This window comes from Ostrinia nubilalis, chromosome 28 (genome assembly GCF_963855985.1).
Source record: "Ostrinia nubilalis chromosome 28, ilOstNubi1.1, whole genome shotgun sequence".
Classification (NCBI taxonomy): domain Eukaryota; kingdom Metazoa; phylum Arthropoda; class Insecta; order Lepidoptera; family Crambidae; genus Ostrinia; species Ostrinia nubilalis.
In genome coordinates, this window is record NC_087115.1 from 5,991,521 (window position 1) to 6,019,103 (window position 27,583).

Genomic DNA, 27,583 nt, shown 5'->3' on the forward strand with positions numbered 1-27,583 from the left:
AATATCTCTAGCTTCTCTTCTTTCCAATGATATATCACACGTTGTAATTAGATATTGAAATTTGTCAAAAATTCAAAGTTTATGGAAGAAAATGGAGTAATAATACAAAAATTATCCATACAAAGTTGATTTTGAATTTTAAACTCTTTTCTTCATAATGTGATCATTTTTCAAAAAACAAACAAAAATAGTTATGAAAAGGAGTAAGTATAACAGAAAAAATGAGATGTTTGAAGAAACTTTGTATGGGTAATTTTCGTATTATTACTACATTTTCGTCCATAAACTTTGAATTTTTAATAAATTTCAATATCTAATTACTACGTGTGATATATCATTGGAAAGAAGAGAAGGTAGAGATATTTTTAAGATCATTGGCAATCCATTATCACTATTAGGTTTTTTTTAAATCGTATTCAAACTTGAATTTTTTATCGTGGTTTGTACTTTTGTTGAACTTTGACGGCTCGAAACTAGTTATTGAATCATAATCTAGATCTGAAATTTATTTTATTTGACTAAAGGTTTATTCGATATTAGTATCAAATAAAAAAAATCGGTTAAAATCATGCGAGAAAAAAAAAGCAGCTTTTAGGTCAAATTTCGGAAAAATCTGAAAAAAGTATAAAAATTGACATATCTCCTAAACTATAAAACTTTAGTCATAGAAAGTAAGGTTCAATAATTAGCAAATGACCTCCTCTATACGCGTATTAGCTATGGCGGGTTCAGTTCCAGTCACCCTGTATAGAAAGTAAGTAGGTACGTCATATTTTTCTTAGGTTCCGTTATTACTATTTTACACAATACTTTGAGAATAGTAACTGAGTATTATTTATTTATTTTTAACAGAGTTGTAAAGTTGCCTTTTTAAACTGTACTTTCTCAATTATTTATTTAATACTAGCTGACCCGGCGAACTTTGTTCCGTCTTAATGGCAATAAATAAGCAGACTTTTTTTTATTTTGAACGGGATAAAAAGTATCCTATGTCCTTCTCCTGGCTCTAAACTACCTCCCTGACAATTTTCAGCTAAATCGGTTCAGCCGTTCTTGAGTTATGTGGAGTAACTAACACGACTTTCTTTTAGTATACAGGGTGGAAACGATAAGTGATCTCACCCGATTATTTCTAAACTATACAAGATATCGAAAAACTGGTTACTGATCTTGAAAGTGCTTCACGAGCTCTTTCAAACGGTGCTAATAATAGGTTTCAGAATAAACTGGAACTATCTGAAAATTTAATGTTTCCAGCTTCCATACATTTGGTAAAGTTACATAATTTTAAAAACTACACAAGATATCGTAAAACTGGTAACTGATCCTAAAAGTGCTTCACGAGCTCTATCCAACGGTATCAATATCAAGTTACAGAATAAACTGGATCTATTCTAAAATTAAATGTTTCCGTCTTCCATACATTTAGTACTATCACAGTCATGGCACTCATCTCTTGATAATTTTATAGCAAGTAAAGCCTAAAACTAATGCTTTTCACAAATAATTTTAAATAAGATACAAGTTACGAGTTTATTTAACCGCCTTTTTAAGTTTATTATTTAAGAAAAAAATAAATTACACTTTTAATTTGTGTCGTCGGCATACATTTAGTATGGAAGCTGGAAACATTGAATTTTGGGATAGTTCCAGTTTATTCTGTAACCTATTATTGGTACCGTTTGAAAGAGCTTGTGAAGCACTTTCAGGATCAGTAACCAGTTTTTCGATATCTATATATATAAAAATGAAACCCGTTTTCCGTTGTCACGACATAACATGAAAACGGGTTGACCGATTTGGCTGATTTTTTTTTGTAGTTTTCTAATACTCTGTACAAGGTTTTTACGGAAAAAAATATAAAGAAAATCTCTACGCTAAGGCGGTACGAAGTTCGCCGGGTCAGCTAGTCTTGTATAGTTTAGAAATAATCGAGTGACATCACTTATCGTTTCCACCCTGTATAGATAGATTGACTTAAGTATGTTATTCTAATGATGGTAGTTCATTCATGAACATGATTTTGAAATTACTTACAATTTGAGACAATATTATAGTTATTAATAGGTATTTTACTAAACAAAAAATACACTGAAAAAATGTTTTGTTTGTATTAAACACGAACTATTTATTACTAATGAAGTCTTGATTACCAACACAACAATACCTATTCTTTTATGATTGACCTAAAATGTATATATTTTCAATTTTTTTTGTAATTCATTCTACCACTATATTTTTTTGTCTATTAATATTTAAGGAGAAAAATAATTTTGATTTTTAATTGTTATTGTGTTTAAATTTTGTCCCTGTCTGCATGATAAAAATAACATTTAAGTAACTTATCGCCTGAATAAACTTTACTGAACTAAACAACTTGTATCATTTATAAACAGAAATATATCGAGCAGATATCTCTCCGCTTTGATGGAAACCAGGCCTTAGAAGCGTGAAGAAGCGCTGCAGCGAGCCACAACAGCCACACCACAGCATAGAGCAAAGTAATTTAAACTTAGGCACCACAGTGGCACGCTTGCTTGCTTGCCGCATGTTCGACTAGTTTTCATACTGGCGTTAGGCCAGCCTCCCTAGACAAGTTGCACTTTTTGATAGAATCCGTCAAAACTACAAAAAAAGGCCATTCGACCATTTTTCAACCGGTTTGCGATTAAAAAGTGCACTTTGTTTCCACCAAAGCGGAGCAGAACGGAGCGGACGGAGGAGTGTTTTCAATAACCAATCATTTCTTTATTTCCATTTCTCCTGTCCGCTCATCACTCATCGCAGCTCCGCCAAGCGCCGCGCCGCCGCCGCTGTCAAATTCTATAGAAAAATTTGACTACCCGACACTTAATAATATGTTCTTAATGCTTAATGCGTAGGTACTTAATGATCGAATACGATGAATACATATTTTTTGTTTCGGGAAATGAGAGCGCACTCGAGAAGTAACTGCTTATTTAACTAAAACCAACTCACAGTAAGCGGGGTGTACATGGGAATTGTAAAGACTAAATTATATTATTTTTAATTGATGCCGGAAAAAAAGAAAAAAGAACATAGTTAATTACAATAAAAATAAAAGAACTCACTTTTCAAGTGCGCTCTTATTTCCCGAGCGAGACGGTTTTTTTGCGCTGATCTGATATCTAGTTGGTATTTATATTTATATTGTTGATCTAAGGCCTGCTCTTTGCTCTGCTTCCCTCCATTTTGCTCCGCTACGCCTTGATCTCATCCTTGGTCTTAGGCCTTGGTGGAAACCGGGCCTTACAGCACCACGCTACGGTGACAACTGTAAAAAAAAATTGGCCAAAAAGGTTTAGTCCAAGTCTGTACGAAAATTATAGTAAAAAAAAGTAGTCACAACAAAAAAAAAAGGAAACAAATTGGTTGCTTGCGATCACTTGCGATTGCTAATATTTGTATGAAAATAAGACTGATTTGTGATATTTCTCCAAAAGCCATACAGAATGACTGATCTCCTATGTAGAATATGCCTGGCACGTGATACTCGTATGTGTACAACGTACAACACGCCACTGGAAGTGCTTTATCAAAAAATCACAAAAATACCTGTAAGTTAGCTTTTCTTCTTTTAGTTGTATGATTATTTAAGTTTCCTTTGTTTTTCTGGTCCCTATTCATAATTAAATTGTAATAAACATTTCCTGTAAGTATTATTTATTTACTAAAAATGTTTGGTGTTTTCTATGTAATGTGTTTGTATTAAAAAAAATAGTTTATGTAAGTTTATATACTTTTTCTGGTAGGTATCTACCCATAGTACAAGCTTTGCTTAGTTTGGGACTACATAAATGCAGTGTAAAAATTGTCCAAGGATATTTGTTTATTATTTATTTCTGATACAAACACTTCTCTTCACATGATTTAGCAAACAATACTATGACAGGACATTGTATATTAAATTAGTTATTTACAAAATGGAAATTCTTATTTGCCTTATCTATTACCTACACATACCTACTATGATTTTGTCTGTAGCACTTTTAGCCCTATATGTTTGTAATTACACTAAATAAACTGCAATAATTAAAACATTCTCAGCACTTGCCATATGTTTGTCTCGAAGTACTGGTAGGGCCCAAAATATAAGGAGACGTCATGTAAAGTGATAAGGGCTCTTTTCTTTTTTTATTATTTTCTATAATAATATTTTGACGTTCATAAGTGCCACTTGTGGTCTAAACTGAATAAATATTTTTGATTTTGATTAATTTTCAGCTTAAAACAAAAGACGGAAGGCCGCACGTGGTGTGTTACGTCTGCTACCATTTATTGAGCAAGTGTCACAAATTCATTGAAAGTGCCGTTAAAACTGACAGAGTTCTTCAACGACTATGTAGCAGTGGTATACAGGTATATTTTAATAGTTTAATGGATTATTCCACTTTGTTCATCTGGGTGAAGAAACTTCCACAATGAAAAAAAACTAAATGTGACGCCAGTTATATAAAACAACTAGATTCAAAGATTTTCGAAATTTTTTCACTTCACTACCATACCATAAAATTTTCTGTACATAATTAAAATAATTTAAGATCCTTTCATTTGATTTATCAAGTTTGTTAGAGAGATTTTATCCTTATACTTAAGTATTAACCCTAACGACCGATGTAATAAAAATATAGGATGTTGTTAGCGACGTCAAGAAGAATCAAGATTTATGTTAGCAGCATCATGTCGAATAGTTCAAATTAGCTAATTAATCTGTTTTGTAATTAAGAAAATGAACATGAAATTTTCGCCAAAAAGGCAATACCGTAGCGAAAACCATCAGGCTCTCTCGCCTTCTCACTCGGTAGGCCCCTTTTGTTGCATTGTCTGATCTCTCACTTCCACAAAATAGCTTCTTTTTCACACTTTTCTGGAAAATCTGGAATGTTCAGGAAAAAATAGAGAAGAAACGAGACGGAAATATCAGACCTCTTGCTTCGAGTTCGAACTTCGAACATTCTATAGCATGAGATAGCAATATGTTTTGTCCTTGTCTTGCACGGATGGTCCGTTGCGCGAGGCAATACCGTAAAGAGAGCCGTTTGAGGTTTTTTGTCAATAACTTCCTCAATTTTGGGAATTTTGAGATGAAACTTTTTGTATAATGTAGATAATTTAATTACTCATCTGTAAAACTACCTGCCAGTTGGAGAAAATTAGCAAAAACTGTGGATTTCCCGAAGACAGGGATAGAAATAGCGTGTGAAAGCGGGATGGAGATAGCCGCTCCCCATAAATACAGAATGGACCGCTCCAGCTGGCATGTTCAGTTCAGAGAACAAGTGCTACAAGCAACAAGTGATCTGAAGAAGCAAGAACTGAGAAAAGGAAGCGAATAAAAAACGCGAGAACTCTCAGCAAGTGAAATAGTGGTTTTATTCCTGCAAGTAGCACCTACTCATCATCATCATCATTTCAGCCATAGGACGTCCACTGCTGAACATAGGCCTCCCCCAATGCTTTTGCATTAAGGGGATTTGCCGATACTCGCCACGCTTGGCAGGCGGGTTGGCGAGCGCAGTTTTTTGTAAGTTTCGCACGCAGACGCTGCTGCCCATCTCGTGCTACAGGATTTTGTCGCCTCTTACGACAGGCCTCCTGTTGGCGGTGGAGAATTGTATTCTTTACGGCCGTCCCCACACGGCACCTACTACGCCTAACATAATAAGGGCAAGCTCTCAACGGCAGTCATCATCGTCCGGTCAGCGCTCTCGAACACACATAAACGCATACAGTCCTCTGCAGTCCACCACATTTTCCTGGTCCTTCGAGCGGGATCACCACAGATGTAATTTCTTAACAGATTTTAGTTGGTGTAATTCCCAGGCGTGGCTAGCAAATTTTTGAAAATCTTTGAATGCAGTTCTATTTCTTTTCAGAAATAAAGGAATATTTTCTTTGAGAAAAAAAATCTATCCACAATATTAAGACTTACTTTCCCTCCAGGTGGCATTACAAAAGTCCACCCTGTAAAATATGTGAATGTTTTTTTAAAATAGGTACATAATATTATTAAGTTTTAAATGTTACTATCTTTTCAGTTAACCGAGCAGCATATTGCAGCGATAGACAAGGCTTTCTTACTCACACCATTAACTAAGTCACGCGTTATAAATGTAAACGCAATAAGCGATTCAGACGGAGTCAGTATAGAAGTGGCTGAAGTCAAGAGAGAAATTGAAGAAGATAAGCCTATATATCATGAGGTGGAAGTGGTTAACGAAAAAGTTGATTCTTTAGGTTTTGACGGTATAAATAATACAGAACATAGTTCAAAACAGTACGCTTGTACTATCTGTGGTCATTGCTTGCTGACCAAGTAAGTATCCTACTAATATGTACCTTTATATGCATATCTAAAAATTTATATTGTTCCATTGTACCTACCACCATGTTTTAAGCAAATAAAATTTTTGATTTGATAGTATACAGTAGAGATGAAACGGATAGTTGTTTGGCCGGATACCGGATATCCGGCCAGCTGCTAGGCCGGATAGCCGGATATCCGCCGACAAGTTTAGCGCCGCACAGGTGCTTCGAACGCGATCAGTGGGTCTATTAGTAGACTAGACTAGTAACACTTTTCGAAAATTGAATTAGTCCTCCGAATAGAATGTCACATTTTGCCACTAGTCTAGGGGGCAGATCAATTCGGGTGATTTCGGTTGCTATAGCGAGTGTGTGACTGAATAGCGAAAATTAAATTAGTTTACTTGCTGCGTAATCTGACTGAACTGCATGCATCATGTCACCAGACCATCAGTGAAAAAATGGTAGCCTTTTTTACATGGCAATATTTCGACATTAACAGATGTTTACTATTTAGGTATGTATTCGTCATTAGAGTGATTAGCCCAGAAAAAGAAATTAGGTTTTTGAAAGGCTTTTTGTAACTTTTTGGACCTTAAATAAAAGCCGTCATTATTATAAGCCATTTCATTGATATTTACTTCAAAGATTAATGTATTTCATTTTATTAATAGGAAAATGTCGTACTTTTTTAATATTCGGTATCCGGCCGGATAGTGAGTTACTATCCGGTAACCGGCCGGATAGTAAATTTAGGCCGGATATCCGGCCTACCGGATAGTTACCGGATATCCGTTTCATCTCTAGTATACAGAGAAGAATGAAACAATAAAAAACATTTATTTGGCTCACATTATTAAGTAACTACAAATTACAACTTACATTAATAAAAAACTTAACTATAACTTACATTAATAAAGCTTTATTAATCTAAGACTATAAATAAATTAATAATTAAATGAGTAAAACGCTATAATAGAGAAATCAATTTTTAAGCTTCTAGTCCTAAAATTATTCTTCTTGTCGTGTCGACAACAAACCTATTCAGTATCAGCCCAAAACTCTGCTACAAGAGTGACGTTGTCAGTAGCATTAATTAAATCTTCTTGCGTGCAGTTGTTTGGGCACGCAGGGCATTCCTAAAATAGACTGAAGAATATATTATCTCATAATGAAAACAAATATTTGCTGAGGGCGCCTTTTCAGCATGTTGAGTTAAATATGTATGCACCTAAATGTTATATGCTGAATAAAGTAATTCTATTCTATTTTCAGAGCTGAAGCTAGGAAGCACTACAAATGGCATGGCACCTCCGAAGAACCCTATCTGGACTGTCTGAATTATTTATTTGGTAAGAAATCCAATCTGTCCTAAAGTCCCTTTAATCCACGTTCGTAACTGACCTTTGGTAACCAGATACGAACAGAGAAAACAAACCATTTCCGTAGCTGGTTATGCAACATAATTACAAAAACGACAAGTAAATGCCATTCTCGTAACTGCATATCAAGCAACAAAAAAATCCATGTTCGTATCTGGTTACCAAAGGTCAGTTACGATCGTGGATTAAAGGCTAAAGTCCGGTCGCCGAGCAGATAGAATTTCGTCCAAAGACCTCATGCTACCCATCCTAATGACTCGCACGTAATTATATTGCTGTCGCGACTGTGCGACGAACGGCCGCAGTGTGAGTGCGAGTGATCGAATCCTACATTAATTCTAGGGGCAGCTAGTTTAATAATGTTTTAATGGTTATAGGCGCTCCACCAACTGTGGAAGTCACTATGCAACCTATCACGGCGCCAACTGACAGCAAAGAAGTAATAAAGGCGCCAACTGACCACAAAGAAGCACTACCGGCGCCAACTGGCAGCATACAAGCACTAACGGCATCAACTGGCAGCGTACAAGCAGTGACGGCGCCAACTGGCAGCAAAGAATCACTAACGGCACAAACAGGCACCATACAAACAGCCACTGCACCAAATTACAGCATACAAGCGGTGACGGCGCCCACTGACCACAAAGAATCACTAGCGGCGCCAAAAAAATCACTAACGGCGCCAACTGACAGCATACAAGTGGTGACGGCGCCAACTGACAGCAAAGAAACACTAACGGCACAAACAGGCACCACACAAACAGCCACTGTACCAACTTACAGCATACAAGCGCTGACGGTGCCAACTGACCACAAAGAATCACACGCGGCGCCAACTGACAGGAATGAAGCACTAACGGCGCCAACTGACAGCATACAAGTGGTGACGGCGCCAACTCATAGCAGAGAAGTGCTGAAGTCTCCGCAAACTATCATAGCGTCCGACACTAGTCCAACGAAGATTGAAAATGATGAAGGTATATAAGTTTTTTGTTAATTAAAACCAAATACCTAAGGGCCCTTACCCAAGAAAATCCAGTTTCAAGGAAAACTATAACGGTTCAGATAGATCAGTTAGTTTAAGAATAATAGTCGTTCAACTCAAGTATTAGAAAATTTCTTACCTAATAAAAATTCCTTAGAAGAAAACATTAAGACTTTATGTTTTGAAGTGATTTTAGATGAAGTAATTGCTTGCTTGACTGAGTTTCTTGTGCTGCTTCTTCTCAGCACTGGGCCACTTATTGTTCTGAAGCAGTGGTGGGGTGCTGGGAGGTGTTGTTAAAAGCCTACTATTACACTCGACATCAAATAAATCGCACCTCCCGCGACAAGCACTTTCAAACGTATGCATCCCCACTTCCCACCAATATTGGCACCATTTATAAGCCTAGTTCTAATCTTCACTTCATTAAAAGAAAGGTTTTTACCCCAAAAATATGTCTTTAGAAGGATCCAGATCACTTCTTCAAAAAATAGGTAGTTACGCATTAGCCAACTTTTATGGCTATAAAACTGTTAAGTCGGGATAAATCGCTATCCATCTGTTAAAGAGGACACGTGTGATCATTATTTGGTTTTATAACCATAAAATTTGATCTAATTGATCCCAGAGGTGAGCACAAAGTGAGGTCTTTTTTCAAGTCACATTTATGGTATATGATAATCATTTATTTAGAAATTAAATGTGTTTTTCTTTAAGGATATTTATTGAGCTTTCAAATAACACCAATATTGTTGGGGCACTATGATTGTGTCAGAAGAAAATCTTTAAAGTTCGCGTCGCGGAAGGTGCGGCGTCCGTTACATAAACTCATAAATGAGCTTTATGTGTTTATGTAACGGATAAAACCTTGTATCGCTAAACAAAATTTAAGAAATAACTATAATATTGTAGTAAAGGTAATCGAGGGGCAACTACGGAATCCTACAGTGCGCGTGCCACGACACGCACTTGGCTGTTTTATTACCTATTTTACTGTTTCAATTTTATTTTATCTATCTTATTTGAAATCTTTTGTGAACCATCGTTTATTTCTTTTTACAGAGATGCCTCAGAAAGAAGATATGGACGAAAAATCAAATTTACCCGAAGAACTAAAAGATGAATCGCCAAAAATTTTCAAAAACGAAAAAGAATTAATGATAGAAATGAAAATAGACGTCTATAAAAAAATTGTGAAACCAAAGAATATAATAAAGAAAAAAGAAGAAACTGCGAAACCAAATAATACAATAAAGAATAAAGAAAAAGCAACTAACAGTGAAGTGACTATAAAAAAGAGAAAACTCACTAAAAACATGAAACCAAATAGAAAAAATGAAACAAAATTAACCGTTAGTAATAATTTAACCGAAAACGAGGTATATTGTGAAGTCCCATTATTTAAATCGGATGACCCGTTAGACACAAATTATAAAGATAATACACCAAATACAGATAAATTAGACAGTTCAGACACGAATATAGAAACGGAAGATATAGAACAAAATGATGAAAATGAAACGAAAAAAATTACAGCAACAGAAAAAACATTTCCATGTGATACTTGTAAAAAAGTCTTCCCAAGTAATGCGAGGTTGAAACGCCATAGACGTGTGCACACGGGCGAGAAACCATTCTCATGCGAACATTGCTCGAAAACATTCGCAGACAAATGTAACCTAAGTCGACATTCCCGAATCCATTCCGGAGAAAAGCCATTCGAGTGCGATCTCTGCGGAAAATGTTTCTCGATTAAAACTCACTTGAGCGTTCACTTACTCACGCACAATAATTCTAGTAAAAAACAAACTAAAAGCACTGTGTCGTGCGATGCTTGTGGAAAAATATACACGCACAAAATGAATTTAGCACGGCACATTTCAACAAAGCACGCCAGGACACATACAGGTGAAAAACCGTTCTCATGTAACTATTGCGATTACAAGACTGCTGTACAATATCATTTAACTACTCATATACGGACACATACAGGTGAAAAACCGTTCTCATGTACCTTTTGTCATTACAAGACTGCTAAAAAAGATAGTTTAAATACTCATATACGGACACATACAGGTGAAAAACCGTTCTCATGTAACTATTGCAATTACAAGACTGCTGTACAATCTAATTTAATTAGACATAATATACGGACACATACAGGTAAAAAGCCGTTCTCATGTAACTATTGTCATTACAAGACGGCTGTAAAATCAGATTTAATTATACATATACGGACACATGGTGAAAAACCGTTCTCATGTAACTATTGCAATTATAAGACCACCGTAAAATCAATTTTAATTAAACACGAAAGGACACATACAGGTGAAAAACCGTTCTCATGTAACTATTGCCATTATAAGACCACTCAAAAATCAACTTTAATTAAACACGAAAAGACACATACAGGTGAAAAACCGTTCTCATGTAACTATTGTCATTACAAGACTGCATATAAAGATGTTTTAGTCCGTCATATACGGATACATACAGGTGAAAAACCGTTCTCATGTTCGTATTGTTATTACAAGACCGCATTAAAACGTAATTTAACTACTCATATACGGACACATAAAGGTGAAAAACCGTTCTCATGTGACTATTGTAATTACAAGGCTACTACAAAAGCTCATTTAACCAAAGAGCATAAAAGAGTAAGAGACGGCACTCCATAGATATTTTTTGAGCTCACGCACACATATGCATTTTAGAGAACGACCCGCAAATCTTTACCAACCGCACAAACTACAGGCGGAGCTACCAACATAATGCCTTATTTTCTGACAGTATTAGTGACGTTCGTAATAACTTATCGATTATCGATACTTTGCTAGGGTTGTAATTGCATATCGATATCTAGTATAGGAACCTTCAATATTTTAATGATTACTATTTTTATTTTATACTATGTGTAAGTAAAACGAAGTTTTGTAACGTAAATTATTTATTTCGAAATAAAATAGGTATATTACAATAAGTATTGAACATGACATAGCAGTTGTAGGCATGAGGAATTATTGAAAATTATAACAAAGTACAGAAATGATAATTTTGTAAACTTTTATTTTCACAACTTTTTCTAAGAAAAAATAGGATTTTTATTTATAAACATCTTTAATTTTCTTATCAGCTGATCGAACCTCAGCCTCAAGATTACTTTTCAATGCTTTGTTGCTGTGCTTTTTTACTTTTGTCAGCAAAATTGTTTTCACTTTTTATGAAGCTGTCATTAATGATTTTACAACTTTTTCTTAGAAAAAGGTAACTTAATATTTTAAACATCTTATCATAAATTTCTTTATTATGTTGTTGACATTTAAACCAACTAAAATTACAATTTGTACTCAACATTAAGAAAATGAATTTTCCAACATTTTCCATATATATCTGGTCGGCAATATGGTCATGATAAAATTGTTTAGCTTCATTTACGGTGGTACATAATTGAATTGTTGGATAAACGAGACTTTTTTTATCATGCCACCATTCGCGAAGAGATATATATGCATACAAATCATTGTCAACAGGAGTTTTCACGCTCAAACACTCTTCACAAATTAAACAAGAACTGTTCTGTAATAGTTTGGCAGCTAAATACCCGCTTACATATACTACTGGTTGGTTTTCAAGGCTACACAAATTTTCAATGGGCTGTTCTAAGTTTTCAGGGTCCGGGATAGACAACACAGGATAAAATTCAGTGTCTGTGGAATCTTGAACATTAATTTTTATTTCTGTTGTTTTTAAATTAGTTTTTAAAATGTCTTTATATTCCAGCATATGTTTATTGTTGTCTGCTTCACAATTAGCACTTCTGCTATGAGGCACTTTCAGCCCAGTAACCATGCTTGTTTTAAGCGCTGCAGTAAAGTGCGTGATAGTGGGATTTCTATTGGTTACACTGTGTTGCCTAATGATTCCAAATAAGTTTTCCAGAGAGTCTTGGTTAAACTGTCTAAGGTTCATATATTTAAACCCTTCATTCTTTAACTTTTCCCAAATATCGTTTAAGGATTTGATAGATATTTGATATCCCTTTACGCATTTAACATTTTTTAGTATCGTGTTTTCTGCTGTTATAAATTTTATGGTTTTTAACTTATCAGTATAAAAGGTCCAAGACTCAATGTGATTACTTGATGTGGAAACATTTTCCCGGATCCCTTTCTTTACGTCATTTAAAGATGATGGACCATTTGTACAATCAAATAGTTTATCTAACTGTTCAATCACAAATGCTGTATCATTGCAATCAGAAACTTCTTTCCATGCCATCATTTTTAAAATAGCTGCCACGGTATTACTCAGAGCATGCGCAGCATACTTCACCCTCATCTTAGTTTTGAATGTTGGATTTACAATGGTACTATTCAGTTTTTTAAAATTTAAAAAAATTCTGTTGTGTTCTTCTGCAACTACCAAATGCCTCCATTGTGCAATTTTTCCATCGAAAGACATATTTCCACTTTTAAAGAAATTGTTTCGTAATGATTTGAACAAGTGAGGGATGTCATAGATTATAAAAATTTTGTCATTATTTACAGAGAAAAAGTTGCTATCTATGCCTTGTCCACAGTTTCTTTTTAACATGTTAAGAGCTCCTATATTTGTAGATCCCTGATCACAAACTGTTGTTAGAACCATAAATCCGATTTCATTTAATTTTTTGATGATGTCCGATATAATTTTTGCCAGTTTTGCTGTTGATATTGTGCCTTCCACAAAATAGTGCGCAATATATTGTTTGTATTTATGTTTAGCACCCTGTATCATAAACACTAACGCATGGTCTGCAATTTTCTTTTCTCGTCCCATGTTCTCGCCCTCTCCATAATCCACGTAGCCATCCACTTTATCAGCAATTTCGTTATAAATTATCCGTTTCTTTAACGCCATCTCGTCAAATATTAACGAGCAATATTTATTTTCCTTTGGCATACTTGATGCTTTTGCCTCTAACATATCAATTATATTTTTATTTATACCAGGCTCCATTGGTATATTTTTTAAAATCCTTTGGAGCGTTTTAGTGCTTGGTAGCGTAAACAGCTTTTGCATATAGCGGTATGCTTTAGGGGACCGTTTAAATATAGCCAAAGCATATATTTTGTTGGCTAAAGTCCACCTTTTTCCTTGTGACTTTTTTTTGTTATTCTGCACTACATCCTTTACTAACGATGTCAGCACTTCCGAATCTAACTTGTCTAAATTCACTCTTGACTTCGCTATATTCCTTATTGTTTTTTTTGCATTTTGTAACTGTCGCCAAAGCCTCTTCTCTTTAATTGTAAATGTTGATGAAGTGTCTGTAACAAAAAAAATAACATTAAAGCAAATTGAATTGAATATTGGTTAATTAATCAGCAATTTTACTTAGTTTTTTAAATTAGGTATGTTTTATCTTACCTTTCATTTCAATGTTTTTCTTAGGTCTTTTATAACTGTGGACTAATATTTCTGCCTGTGCATCTTGATGGCAAATGTTTTTATCATCTGAAATATTATAAATATGCAAATAAGTTTAAAATTTATTTTGTTGTTTTATGAAACATATTATTTCCAAATCAATCAATCATTATCAAGTTTTAAAAAAATGCAAAGACAGGATAATGATAGCTCTTCTCATAAAATATGAAGCGTGGGCCCACCTTCAATAACAATGACATAATATTAAATTAAAGGCATTTAGAGGTTTTAATGTTCTGCATTCTGGATGCGGTCTGCGGGTATGTCAAGACAATCTGTAAGTGGTCGTGATAAGGCAATCAGTCACGTGTGCTTTGCGTTCTTTGTTCGTATCCGCACGGTCAAATCGCATTAATATAAAATGTACAGAAACCTAGAATGTTGTACATATAAGTTCATTTTGACCTGACTGCAGACTGCAGAACGCATCCAGGGTGGCATTCTTTAGTTTGAGGGAAGGCATATTTTAGAAGGTAAATAATTAGTTTGTACACTTACCATGAGTAATGGGTTTATAGGTCATATGTTCTGGTGCATTGGAAGTAGAAGGAAGAGGTTCAAAAGTTGTTTTCGCAGAAATACCAGAATCTGGTATATCCACAGCTCCCAAACATGTTGAATTTAGTTGTTTGGTTGTAGTTGTAAGGGGAACTGAAAGCAGATAATGAAATGTGAATTGGGTAATAAAATGTCATGTTCTTACCCAACTTTAGGGTACAATCAGTCTAGTACATGTCTTGCTCACATTAAAAATTACTAGCTTATAAATATTATTAAACTAGCTGACCTGGCTAATTAATGTAGATTGCCTAAAATTTTTCAAATTGGTCCGGTACTTTCTTTGAAGAATTTGTATTACACAAATTACTAAAGTCCCTCTAACTCAACACACATTCTAAGCTAAATTGTGTTACGAGTGGGTTTACTACAATATTCAAGCTGTGGGGTTCTAACCCGCACTTTAGGCTATCTTGGCTTCGAGTTATGGAGCCGATCAAATACAAACAAACAATGAAATATTTCCTTTTTATATTATTAGTATAATTTTAGATAAACATACCTCGTTCAACTGGATTTGACTTCTTTGGAATGCAATATGAATGATCATAAAGAACTGTAACAAAGTATAGATATAATTAATAATTGAAATTATATATTATTTATTGATAAGCATACAACACATGTTTGTGGTTACAAAGAAAGAACCTTGTTAAATTGCATTCGGTTGGTTTGTTTTGGAAACCAAAGAAAATTAATTAAGACATCTAAATAATTCAGAAAAATTGATAGATAGTAAATTAAATTTAAAAAAAATAATTGAAGTCATCATCATACCTGTCTTGAGGTTTTCTTTATTGGAGTCTTTTACATGAAGAGGAAACTCTGTCAAAACTTCATCTGGCAAGATGGGATTGCTCAATTCCAGTGTTGGAATAGCTGAGTTCTTCAGCCGAGTTCCTTTGGCATTGAAGGATTCAGGAGTGAAGTGCCCACCACAAACAAACTTCAGTTGGTGTAACTTTTCAATAGGTACATATGCTAAGTCTTCTATGCCAGCATTTTTAACCCACATTCGACAACTGAAATAAGAAATACCTATTAGAAAAGAAAAAGAATAACAAACTGAAATTTATTCATCAACTAATTTCTTTTAGTATTGTTATGCAATTCATTTACAGAGTACGAAACAAAATACTGAAATTAAAAATTGGTTATGGTTATTTACTGTATGATTAAAAATATTAATCCCAGCCTTTAAGTTTACACAATCAGTAAAATTATCTTGTAATAAATGAGTGTTATTAGAAACTTACCGGTCAGAATCCAGAGGAAACCTACTCAAAAGTAAGGGTGATCCACCACGACTTCGCCTCTTATTACAAATAACGCACTTCTTGTTGTTTCTACTCTCCATTATCAGTAGAAGCCTAAAATGAAATAGGTATTAATTAAACAAAGCCTATAATTTCTCTCCAACCAGTGTCAATGCCCTTGTTCATGCATTTACCAGTTTTGAAAGTACATTTACATTTTCATCACATAGGGTTGTTTTTAATGAAAAATAGATTTGTAATAGATCTAATATTTCAAGTAAGTAGATAACATACCCATTAAACAGAAAAGTAAATAAGAGTTTAAACTTCTGTAGAAGTTGAAACACAGCTTATTTAAAAGAGTCTCTATCTCACAAAAAACATAACACTGAACAGCAAACTTTATCACGCCCGATACGGAGGAACTTAATCAACTCAACGTAAACGACAGAAAAGTTTATTTACAGTAATATTGCACCAAATCTGAGAAAATAACTTCACACGAATCAATTCGCCGGTTAAAAACTCAAACTCAATTGACAGACATTTTTTTTCATTTGTCAAACTAACAATACTACCAACATAAGGACACTAACAATTATTTTTAGTATGGTGGTATTGATCCGCGGGTTCCCCTGCTATAGTGAAATCAATCCAAAATGCACTTTATTGCTTAAGGGATAAGGTTGTATATCAATTGCTACATATAGAGACTAGTTTTTGTATGAGAAGTGTCTACCCACTGCATTTAACTATTCACATACGGACACACACAGGTGAAAAACCGTTCTCATGTAACTATTGCCATTATAAGACCACCCTAAAATCAAATTTAATTAAACACGAAAGGACACATACAGGTGAAAAACCGTTCTCATGTAACTATTGCCATTATAAGACCACTCAAAAATCAACTTTAACTAAACACGAAAGGACACATACAGGCGAAAAACCGATTTGAGGTAATAATAATCCCACCAAAAACATTCTGTAAAAAACTAGCCAAGTCTCGGTGGAGCTGCTTGTTTATCTCTAAAAAGTAATGAAATCTAGACAAAGTCGTGCCAAGTCTATGGTTCCTTACTGCGATTTCTTTATTATTATAGTTAATGTTGTGTGACTTGGCCGTTGAACAATCTTTATTATGATAATCATCATCATCAACAGCCCTTTACAGTCCACTGCTGGACTATGAGCCTCCTCCACTATAGTGGAGGGTTTTGCCATAATCCCCACGCTTGGCAGGCGGGTTGGAGATCGCAGTTTAAAAGATTGATGTTTTTCAGAGAGCGCTGCTGCCCGTTCTCTGTTTGATGTGTGGACCCTAAGTCGCCTCTTACGACACCCGCGGGAAGAGTAGGGGTTGGTGACAAATGTATTCTACTCTGCCGTCACCACACGGCATGATAATCATACATAAGTATTATTGAAATACGCAGCTTTATTAAACCTACAATTGACTGGTTATTGTTGAATCAACGTTTTCCAAGTGGCAATTTTCCATCGTCAATGAGTAGCGGTTCTGGCGACAGATTGGTGCAATGGTGTTATGGAGCACCTGGTTTTGTCACCCTTTAACGGCCAAGTCACACAACATTAACTATAATAATAAAGAAATCGCAGTAAGGAACCATAGACTTGGCACGACTTTGTCTAGATTTCATTACTTTTTAGAGATAAACAAGCAGCTCCACCGAGACTTGGCTAGTTTTTTACAGAATGTTTTTGGTGGGATTTCACTTCTTTTTGTAGAAAGTGGCAAAATTATTTAACGTCGTCGTTTTATCGACATTTTTTTACGATATTAAACACAAATAAACTCAACGACCCTTAAAATGGACAACGAACAACGAATGAACAATTATTTAAATAACATAACCTTAGCGAACCTTATAATATAATAAACGAAATTAACGAAATGCAAATTACATAACATTCAACTTAATCGACGGGGGACTCTAGAAAGGAAAAAAATCTGGACACCGCTTGCTAGTGCTAGCGCCATCTAGTGGCGACCGATACATGCGAACACCACGGTGCCAGAGTAGTATTGATTATGAATGTGGTGTTACTCCAGATCTTCGATTTTCCCAGTTTTTATAGTTTTCCCTTTATGTGGCCATTAAACCCTAACTCTGTACCAAAGGATGATGGGCACTTTTCTATGGAATCTGGGCGTAAAACCAACAGAAATGTAACTACTATTATTTGTTAGGACTTAATATCAGAAATATATTTTCATATAAATAACTATCAAAAACTCCCGGGTTTGCTTGGAAATTGACATAATGTGTAATAGTAATAGGTGCTTTATTGCGCAAACAAAAAATATTATTAATTAATATACTTATCTACTCACATTTTAAATACATTAAGTTATTTATCCATTATTATGTCCAACAGTTCAGGAGTGGGGCCAACAAATGGTATATTTAAACCATGTTCTACATTATAAGTGTAGGACCATACCTAGGTACCATTTAGAGAAATGACATGAACACAGTCATGTTTCAATGGGATTTTTACCAGTTAAGTTGTAGTGTTGTCGCATAATCGATCACGGATCGATTATTAATCGATATTGCCAAATAACGATTTATCGATTAACAATTCGATTAATCGATTTTATTGATTACCATCATTACTATCATTTGATTGTTAATTCAATTCCTTATTTTCAGCAATATAATCGATTATTGCAATCGAATAATCGATTATGATTTATTCGGTATACATACTTACTAAATCGATAGAATCGATAGTAAGATATGATACGATACTCTCAATATGATCGATAAAAGCAATCTAATTGACCTAATACTATTTTTATTACCCTAATGTGATGTGAAATACTATGGAAACTTTGCATATTCAACGACCTCTATCTCCGTATCCCCGCGTATTTCAGGATTGTTGTCATACTATGAAATGAAGTACTAGTATTAAGCTTTGATTTAGTATACTTTTTGTTTCTGTTGGTTTAACGCCCAATATGCCCATCATCCTTTCAGCTCTCTGAGTTTACGGGAAGTACTAGTTCTATTTTGATGATTATCAGTGAGTGAGTGTCGTAAATACGAAACTTTGCTTTCGCTTAACTTCGGAACTAAATGACCTACAGGCTTGAAATTTTGGATTTGAAGTATGTGATTATAGCTTACTAGATGACGAAAATTTCTGCGTTCTGGTCTTATCCAGAGGTTCTCAAATAGGGGCCTGAAAATGCGGCGAAATGGTTCCAGTAAAGGATGGTACGGCAGTGTTTGCTTCGCGCTCGACTTGGCGGGGGCACTGCCGTGCCCCCAGATAATTATTTTTAAGATTTTTGTTTTTATAATGTATTTTTATTTTTTGATAATAATTACATTGTAAAAAGAAAAAATTAAAAATAAGAAAGTAAGATGAATAAAGGAATAATAATAATAATAATGTCTTTATTGTGAATCACAGGTTATACAGGGTGACAGGTAAAGCGATACATTCCTTGAAAGGGGTTAAAGTAGAGCTTATTTGCAGTCATTTAAGTCATATGACACCATGCCCGAAACTTGTTCATTTCCAAGTTATTCAAGATTTAAGTATTTTTTTAAAAATCTCCAGTTTTTATGTTAAAATGTACCCTTGTAATGAAGAATACGGAATAATGTTAACTTTTTTGTTGTATTCGTATAGCTAAATAATAGAATTGACATTTTAAATTAAAATTTGCAAGAAAGAATCGTCATTACTCAAGTAAAAGCTTAAAAACCATGTATTATTTTGCAAAAAAAATATGTTTTAGGTAATTAAACGAAGAATTTCCAAGAAAAAATGTATGGAATGTTGTGTACAAATTACAGAATTTAGTTCCTTGATTCATTAGCTATTCAAAAAGGTACAGGTGTTTAACAAACACTACATATGTTAGCGACGTCAATAATAGTCAAGATTAATGTTGGCAGCATCATGTCAAATAGTGCAAACTAGCTAATTAATCTGTTTCGTAATTAAGAAAATGAACATGAAATTTTCGCCAAAAAGGCAATACCGTAGCGAAAACCATCAGGCTCTCTCGCTTACTCACTCGGTAGGCCTCTTTCTTGCATTATCTGATCTCTCACTTCCACAAAATAGCTTCTCTTTCACACTTTTCTGGAAAATCTGGAATGTTCAGGAAAAAATAGAGAAGAAACGAGACAGAAATATCGGACCTCTCGCTTCGAACATTCTAGAGCGTGAGATAGCAATATGTTTTGTCCTTGTCTTGCACGGATGGTCCGTTGCGCGAGGCAATACCGTAAAGAGAGCCGTTTTAGGTTTTTTGTCAATAACTTCGCCAATTTTGGGAATTTTGAGATGAAACTTTTTGTATAATGTAGATAATTTAATTACGCATCTGTAGAAAATAAGAAACCATTGTAAAACTACCTGCCAGTTGGAGAAAATTAGCAAAAACTGTGGATTTCCCGAAGACAGGGATAGCAATAGCATGTGAAAGCGGGACGGAGATAGCCGCTCCCCATAAATACGGAATGGACCGCTCCAGCTGGCATGTATTGTTTTGTTCAGTTCAGAGAACAAGTGCTCCAAGCAACAAGTGATCTGAAGAAGCAAGAACTGAGAAAAGGAAGCGAATAATAAACGCGAGAAGTCTCAGCAAGTGAAATAGTGGTTTTATTCCTGCAAGTAGCACCTACTACGCCTGACATAGTAAGGGCAAGCTCTCAACGGCAGTCATCATCGTCCGGTCAGCGCTCTCGAACACACACAAACGCATACAGTCCACTGCAATCCACCACATTTTCCTGGTCCTTCGAGCCGGATTACGGGAATAGCGAAGATGCCTGTCACCAGGTCGGAGAAGCTACGAGGTGCCGCCGCCGCGGCTAGCGCCGCCGCCGCAGGGAGAATTACGTCGCCGCCGGTTCATGGAGGAAGTACTCCGACGGAAACCACGGATACTTCATCAACGCTGACCCCGTATCCCGCCGGGGGCGCGTCCTCACCGCGCATCGCCAGGGACCACGCCGCGCCGGCTGTTAGCACCCGGGTTATGGGAGAGCCCGGCGTGCATTTGGGAAGAGGGGAACCAGCACCGCGCTCCTACACAGAGGAGATAACCGCCGACGTCACGAAGCCACACGAAGCACTAAGGGCCCGTATCGCGGAAGCAGAGAAGAGACGTGCCGCCGCCGCCGCCGCCGCCGCCGCCGCAGCCGCCGCCGCCGCCTCCACGCCCACCGCGGCCAATGTTGCCGCCGCCACCGTCGCCGCCGCCAACGCCGCCGCCGCGACTCCCGCGACTACGGTGACCACCGTGCCGACTGTTGAAGGACAGTACGCGCCACCCACGCCGCAAGTGCATGAACAAACGCCGCGACTGTCACGAGTGAATCAGGACACGCGCTCCGTCCGCTCGTCAAGAAGAAGGGCAGAAATAGAGGCCAAATTAAGAGTGGCCCGCCAGGAACTGGAAGTTGCCAAAGCGGAATTGGAGTTGGCCCAATTGGATTCCGACATGGAAGAGGATCCAGAAGAAGTGCAGTACAGGCAAATGCAGGTCGAAAATTGGTTGAACCACTCGAACACCATCGCCGAGAGGGTCCCGCCGGAACTACAACCGATACCGCCGCCGCCGCCCGCCGCGCCGCTGCCGCCGCCGCCACAAGTTCTACCGCTGCCGCCGCCACCGCCGCCGCAAGTGTTGCCGCCGCCGCCGCCACAGCCGCTACCTACGGAAGGGAGAACAGACATTCAAGAGTTAGCCATGGCCATCACCAAGCTGTCACAGAGGGCAGAGGGTGGCCTCACGAGACAACTGGTCGACCTCCCAAGTTTCAATGGCGCATGTGAAGAATGGCTCGCGTTCAGAAGGTCATATGAAGACACCGCGCGCTCCTTCACGCCGGCACAAAATTTGGCGCGACTACGAAGGTGTCTCCAGGGACACGCGAGGGAGGCAGTCAAGAGCCTCCTGTTCACCGCCGAGGATCCAGAAGAGCTGATGAAGAGCCTGGAGGTCCGGTTCGGCAGACCTGGAGCCATAGCCCTGGCGGAGTTAAAGAAGATGGAAAGGCTGCCAAGGGTCAACGAGTCATCAGGGGAGATCTGCATGTTTGCCAGCCGAGTCCGCAATGCCGTGGCCACCATCAGGGCACTCGGCAAGACAGAATATTTGTGCGCACCAGGGGCCGTGGAGTGTCTAATAGAGAAGATGCCGCCGACCATGAAGTCTCGGTGGCTGATGTACCAACGCGAGCGCCGGGCAGAGGGAAAACCAGCGCTCGAACTCATGTATGACTTCATGGAAGTTGAAGCAGATATTAACAGTGATTACGCTCCCCCGGAAGTGTCCTGGGACCAGAAGAGAAATATGTTCAAGAGGCCGGTTCACCATGTCCAACAAACAGAAGGACGCCGTGAAGAACCGAAGACTGACGCGAAGAAGTGCCCAGAGTGCCGTGAGGACCACTGGTTGTACGAATGTAAGAAATATAAGGAAGCCAGTGTTGAAGATAAGTGGGAAATGGTGAAGAAGGCAAGAATGTGCTTCAAATGCCTGCGCTTCAAGCACTCAAGGAACACGTGTCGGGCACAACCATGCAAGAAGTGCATGAGATGGCATCACATCAGTCTTCACTCAGAGAAGCCCGCAGCGGCGAAGACTCAAGAGAAGCCCGCCGAAGGAGTTGTATCGTCGGTACACACCACGAGCTGCGGAAAGGCCTACTTGAAGATGACGCCGGTGAACCTCTACGGGCCCAAAGGGACAGCAAAAGTGCTCGCGCTCCTGGACGAAGGGTCCACCGTCACGCTGCTGGACTCATCAGTGGCAAAGAAGATTGGGGCGCAAGGAAAGCCGGAAGCCATCACCATCGAGATGGTCGGGGGGAACGGTATGCAGAAGAGCAACTCCCAGAAAATCAACATGAAGATCAAGGGGGTCCATTGCAGAAATAAGCTCAAAATGGAAGCAAGAACTATCGACAACTTGAAGCTGGCGAAACAAGGGGTCGAAGAAAGAATGCTTCAAAAGTGTAAACACTTACAGAAGATCAAGGACAAGCTGGTCTACGACAAGGAAGAACCACAACTACTGATCGGGCAAGATAACTGGGGGCTCATAGTCACACGGAGACTACGCAAAGGGAAGGCCTCCGAACCAGTTGCCTCCTTGACCAGCTTGGGATGGGTCTTACACGGATGCGACGCCGGAGGAAGTGTCCCTGTCAAGTTCGTGCACCACAGCAGGTTGATGGAAGACGAAACAGAAGCCCTGGTCCGCCGGCACTTCGAGATAGAGTCGCTCGGGGTGCAAGCACGTCGGCCAAGTAATGACGCCGACAAAAGGGCACTCGACGTCCTAGAGAAGACCACGAAGAGGCTACCAAATGGACGGTTCGAGTCTGGGCTGCTGTGGAAAAATGAAAGGGAAACTCTACCGAACAACTACCATCAGGCACACCAGCGTCTCATCAACATGGAGAAGAAATTAGACAAGGACCCAGCACTGAAGACTTCGTATGAAGAACAAATAGAAAATCTGCTGAAGAATGGATATGCAGAGAAAGCTCCAGAAACCACGACGCCAGGGAGAACATTCTACTTACCTCACTTCGCGGTGATGCACCCGATAAAGAAGAAACCAAGGATAGTTCTCGACGCCGCCGCCAAGTTCAACGGGAAGAGCCTCAACGATGCGCTGCTGCCTGGGCCTGACTTATTGCAGTCTCTCTTCGGAGTGCTTCTCAGGTTCCGGGAAGGTCCAGTCGCCGTCGTCGCCGACATCAAGGAAATGTTCCTACGCATCCAAATGAGGGAAGAAGACCGGGACAGTCTGCGGTTCTTATGGCGCGGCAGCAAGAGGAACGGCAAACCGGAAGTGTACCGCATGGCCTCAGTGATCTTCGGGGCAACGTCATCACCGTCTACGGCAATTTATGTCATGAACAAGAACGCAGAAGACTTCAAGGAGGAACACCCGGCAGCCGTGGCAGCAATACGGAGGAACCATTATATGGATGACTACTTGCAAAGTTTCACAACGGTAGAAGAAGCCAAGCGGATCGCGAAAGAGGTACAGACGATCCACAACAAGGCGAGCTTCCACCTGAGAGGATGGGGGAGCAATCAACCAACCGTTCTCGAAGGAATTGAAGATCAGCGACAGGAGGAAGTCCTCGAACTGGGCAAGGAAGAGAAAACCCTGGGGCTGAGATGGCTAATCACAGAAGATGCACTCGCCTTCAACGTGGGCTTCAGGAACACTCCGCCCGAAGTACTCGCTGGGCAAAGAGTACCAACGAAGAGGGAAGTCACCAGCGCCGTCATGTCTACGTTCGACCCCATGGGCTTCGCGACGCCGATCCTAATACAGGGCCAGAAACTCATACAGGAGATCTGGCGTACCAAGATCGACTGGGACGAGAAGATTCTCGAACCACAAGTCGCCGCATGGATCAGATACTTGGAAGACGTCGCCGTACTAAAGGAACTGAAGATCCCAAGGTGCCTGTCGCCAAGAACCAGAAGAGGGCAACTCCACACGTTCTGCGACGCGAGTGAAGAAGCGTACGCCGCAGCCGTCTATTGGCGAACGGAAGACCCAGACGGCACGATACGCGTCGCATTGATTGCTGGGAAAGCAAGGGTAGCTCCTAGCAAACCAGTGTCTATCCCACGGTTGGAATTGCAAGCAGCATTATTGGGCAGCAGACTTGCCTCATCGGTGGAGAAGGAGCTCGATTTGGAGATTGAAGAAAGGACCTTCTGGACAGACTCCAGCACCGTCCTTCAATGGTTGAAAGCAGACCCGAGAAAATTCAAGACGTTCGTGGCCCATCGCCTCGCGGAAATTGAAGAGCTGACGCGAATTCAAGATTGGAGATGGGTGCCGACAAAGGAAAACCCCGCAGATGATGCCACAAGAGGCACTCCGAACGAGTTTGATGAAAACGCAAGATGGTTCAAAGGTCCCGCCTTCTTATATGGAAACAAAGAAGATTGGCCGGCGAGACGCTTTGAAGTCAAAGAAGAACTCACCGGAGAAGAGAAGAATCCCCAAGTTGTTGCCACATTGAAGGTCATACCACAAGTCACTCCGGACCCGAAGAGATTCTCCGACTGGACTCGACTGCTACGCAGTACAGCGCGCATATTCCAGTTCATCGACCTGCTAAGAAGAAGAGTAGCGGAAAAAAGAAGTGTCCACATCGTCAGGAACCGAAGATGGAAGAAAACACCGAGTCACGTTCCCCGGGAGAAGAAAGAAGAAAAGGTCTTCTTAACGCTGGAAGATAAGTTCATACATAGGGCAGAAGAGGAGCTTATCAAGAGGAGCCAGCAGGAGAGCTTCTCCAAAGAACTTTGCTGCCTCGAAAAAGGGAGGCCATTGGAGAACTCGAGCCGACTAAAGAAGATTGACATATACCTGGATGGCCGCGGAATCCTAAAACTGAGGACGCGCACCAGGAAGATTGGTTCGGGAGAAGGACGAACCAACCCGATCATACTGGACGGGAAAAGTCAAATCTGCCGGCTCATCATAGGGTTCTATCACAAACGGTTCTACCATGGCAACTCCGCAACGATAATCAACGAAATAAGGCAGAAGTTCTGGGTACTCGGCTTGCGCAGCACCACAAGATGGATCACACATGGGTGTCAATGGTGCAGAGTCCACAAGGGAGAGCCTCAAATACCACCCACCGGAGACTTGCCGGCCGAACGATTGCAGCATCATCAACCACCCTTCACCTGCACAGCAGTAGATTACTTCGGCCCGATGCAAGTCACGATCGGGAGGAGAACTGAGAAGAGATGGGGAGCCCTGTTCACCTGCTTAACGACCCGAGCGATACACCTGGAGCTGGCTAAATCATTAAGCACCAGCTCCATGATCATGGCCCTGCGAAGAATGGCTGCACGAAGAGGGACGCCGAAGATAATCTTCAGCGACAACGGGACTAACTTCGTGGGGGCCAATAGAGAATTGCAAGAGGCCGCCTCAAGGGAAGGAATCACATGGCGATTCATCCCACCTGGATGTCCGAATATGGGAGGCGCCTGGGAAAGAATGGTCCGCTCGGTAAAGACATCATTAATGACCGTTCTTAAAGAAAGATCCCCGCCAGAAGAGGTCCTGCACACGCTCCTCCTCGAAGTGGAGCATATCGTAAACTCACGTCCCCTTACCCACATCAGTATGGATCCCGAAGACGAAGAAAGCCTAACGCCGAACCACTTCCTCATCGGAAGATCCTGCGGAGCAATGGCGCCGGGCGTATTTGAAGACCACGATCTCATCGGGAAGGCGAACTGGAGGACAGCGCAGCGCTTGACGGACCACTTCTGGCAAAGGTGGCTGAAGGAATACCTGCCAACTTTGATGCCGAGGAAAATAGCCGGCCGGGAGACCGAAGACCCTCAAGTCGGCGACGTCGTATTAATAGTCGACGCGACGCTACCAAGAAACACTTGGCCACGAGGGGAAGTGCTGCGAGTGTATCCTGGACCGGACGGCAGAGTAAGAATCCTCGACGTGCGAACACCCGGAGGAGTGCTGCGGCGACCGACGCGACGAGTGGTAGTCCTGGTTCCTGCCAAGACGTCGCATCCGGAGGAAGGAGTGCTTCGCACTGCGGGGGAGAATGTTAGCGACGTCAATAATAGTCAAGATTAATGTTGGCAGCATCATGTCAAATAGTGCAAACTAGCTAATTAATCTGTTTCGTAATTAAGAAAATGAACATGAAATTTTCGCCAAAAAGGCAATACCGTAGCGAAAACCATCAGGCTCTCTCGCTTACTCACTCGGTAGGCCTCTTTCTTGCATTATCTGATCTCTCACTTCCACAAAATAGCTTCTCTTTCACACTTTTCTGGAAAATCTGGAATGTTCAGGAAAAAATAGAGAAGAAACGAGACAGAAATATCGGACCTCTCGCTTCGAACATTCTAGAGCGTGAGATAGCAATATGTTTTGTCCTTGTCTTGCACGGATGGTCCGTTGCGCGAGGCAATACCGTAAAGAGAGCCGTTTTAGGTTTTTTGTCAATAACTTCGCCAATTTTGGGAATTTTGTGATGAAACTTTTTGTATAATGTAGATAATTTAATTACGCATCTGTAGAAAATAAGAAACCATTGTAAAACTACCTGCCAGTTGGAGAAAATTAGCAAAAACTGTGGATTTCCCGAAGACAGGGATAGCAATAGCATGTGAAAGCGGGATGGAGATAGCCGCTCCCCATAAATACGGAATGAACCGCTCCAGCTGGCATGTTCAGTTCAGAGAACAAGTGCTCCAAGCAACAAGTGATCTGAAGAAGCAAGAACTGAGAAAAGGAAGCGAATAATAAACGCGAGAAGTCTCAGCAAGTGAAATAGTGGTTTTATTCCTGCAAGTAGCACCTACTACGCCTGACATAGTAAGGGCAAGCTCTCAACGGCAGTCATCATCGTCCGGTCAGCGCTCTCGAACACACACAAACGCATACAGTCCACTGCAATCCACCACAAAAAACTTTAAACTTCTGCTCATTATGGAACCTTGACGTTTCATATTCGAAATATATTTTTGAAGTGGAATTATAGATCTATAGACAAGATATTGTACTTGGCAAAAGA

General features: G+C 39.4%; 3 protein-coding genes and 1 long non-coding RNA gene across 4 annotated transcripts in view; 3 read left to right on the plus strand and 1 right to left on the minus strand.

Moving 5' to 3' along the window:
* The first annotated feature begins 744 nt into the window (after positions 1–744).
* Positions 745–27,583, plus strand: part of LOC135085331 (uncharacterized) — a 34,724-nt gene continuing 7,885 nt past the window's right edge. Inside the window, exon 1 of the long non-coding RNA XR_010260077.1 lies at positions 745–2,067. This is a non-coding gene — a long non-coding RNA (uncharacterized LOC135085331). The remainder of the gene's footprint in view (positions 2,068–27,583) is intronic.
* The window catches only part of LOC135085270 (zinc finger protein 271-like), a 32,056-nt gene continuing 7,885 nt past the window's right edge, over positions 3,413–27,583 (plus strand). The window contains exons 1-6 of the mRNA XM_063980016.1: positions 3,413–3,578; positions 4,246–4,380; positions 6,060–6,337; positions 7,603–7,679; positions 8,087–8,686; positions 9,757–11,274. Coding sequence (XP_063836086.1) covers positions 3,474–3,578; positions 4,246–4,380; positions 6,060–6,337; positions 7,603–7,679; positions 8,087–8,686; positions 9,757–11,274 — 2,713 coding nt within the window. The 5' untranslated portion in view covers positions 3,413–3,473. The remainder of the gene's footprint in view (positions 3,579–4,245; positions 4,381–6,059; positions 6,338–7,602; positions 7,680–8,086; positions 8,687–9,756; positions 11,275–27,583) is intronic.
* On the minus strand, positions 14,503–16,253 carry LOC135085117 (THAP domain-containing protein 5-like). The gene is made up of 4 exons (XM_063979876.1): positions 15,978–16,253; positions 15,499–15,743; positions 15,224–15,277; positions 14,503–14,814 (listed from the first exon to the last, which is right to left on the minus strand). The coding sequence occupies exons 1-4, from the start codon at positions 16,076–16,078 to the stop codon at positions 14,645–14,647; spliced, it is 570 nt and encodes a 189-aa protein (XP_063835946.1). The 5' UTR covers positions 16,079–16,253; the 3' UTR covers positions 14,503–14,644.
* On the plus strand, positions 21,543–27,476 carry LOC135085378 (uncharacterized). The gene has a single exon (XM_063980165.1). It carries the CDS (start codon positions 21,724–21,726, stop codon positions 26,635–26,637), a length of 4,914 nt encoding a protein of 1,637 aa, XP_063836235.1. The 5' UTR covers positions 21,543–21,723; the 3' UTR covers positions 26,638–27,476.

What these genes read in the sequence shown, in the direction of transcription:
- LOC135085117 (XM_063979876.1), bottom strand. Translation starts at nt 16,078, where the DNA reads ATGGAGAGTAGAAACAACAAGAAGTGCGTTATTTGTAATAAGAGGCGA. An exon ending in TAAAGAAAACCTCAAGACAG is followed by an intron (nt 15,278 to 15,498) that starts GTATGATGATGA and finishes ACTTTGTTACAG; the next exon opens with TTCTTTATGATCATTCATAT. An exon ending in GTCAAATCCAGTTGAACGAG is followed by an intron (nt 14,815 to 15,223) that starts GTATGTTTATCT and finishes ATCTGCTTTCAG; the next exon opens with TTCCCCTTACAACTACAACC.
- LOC135085378 (XM_063980165.1), top strand. Translation starts at nt 21,724, where the DNA reads ATGGCCATCACCAAGCTGTCACAGAGGGCAGAGGGTGGCCTCACGAGA.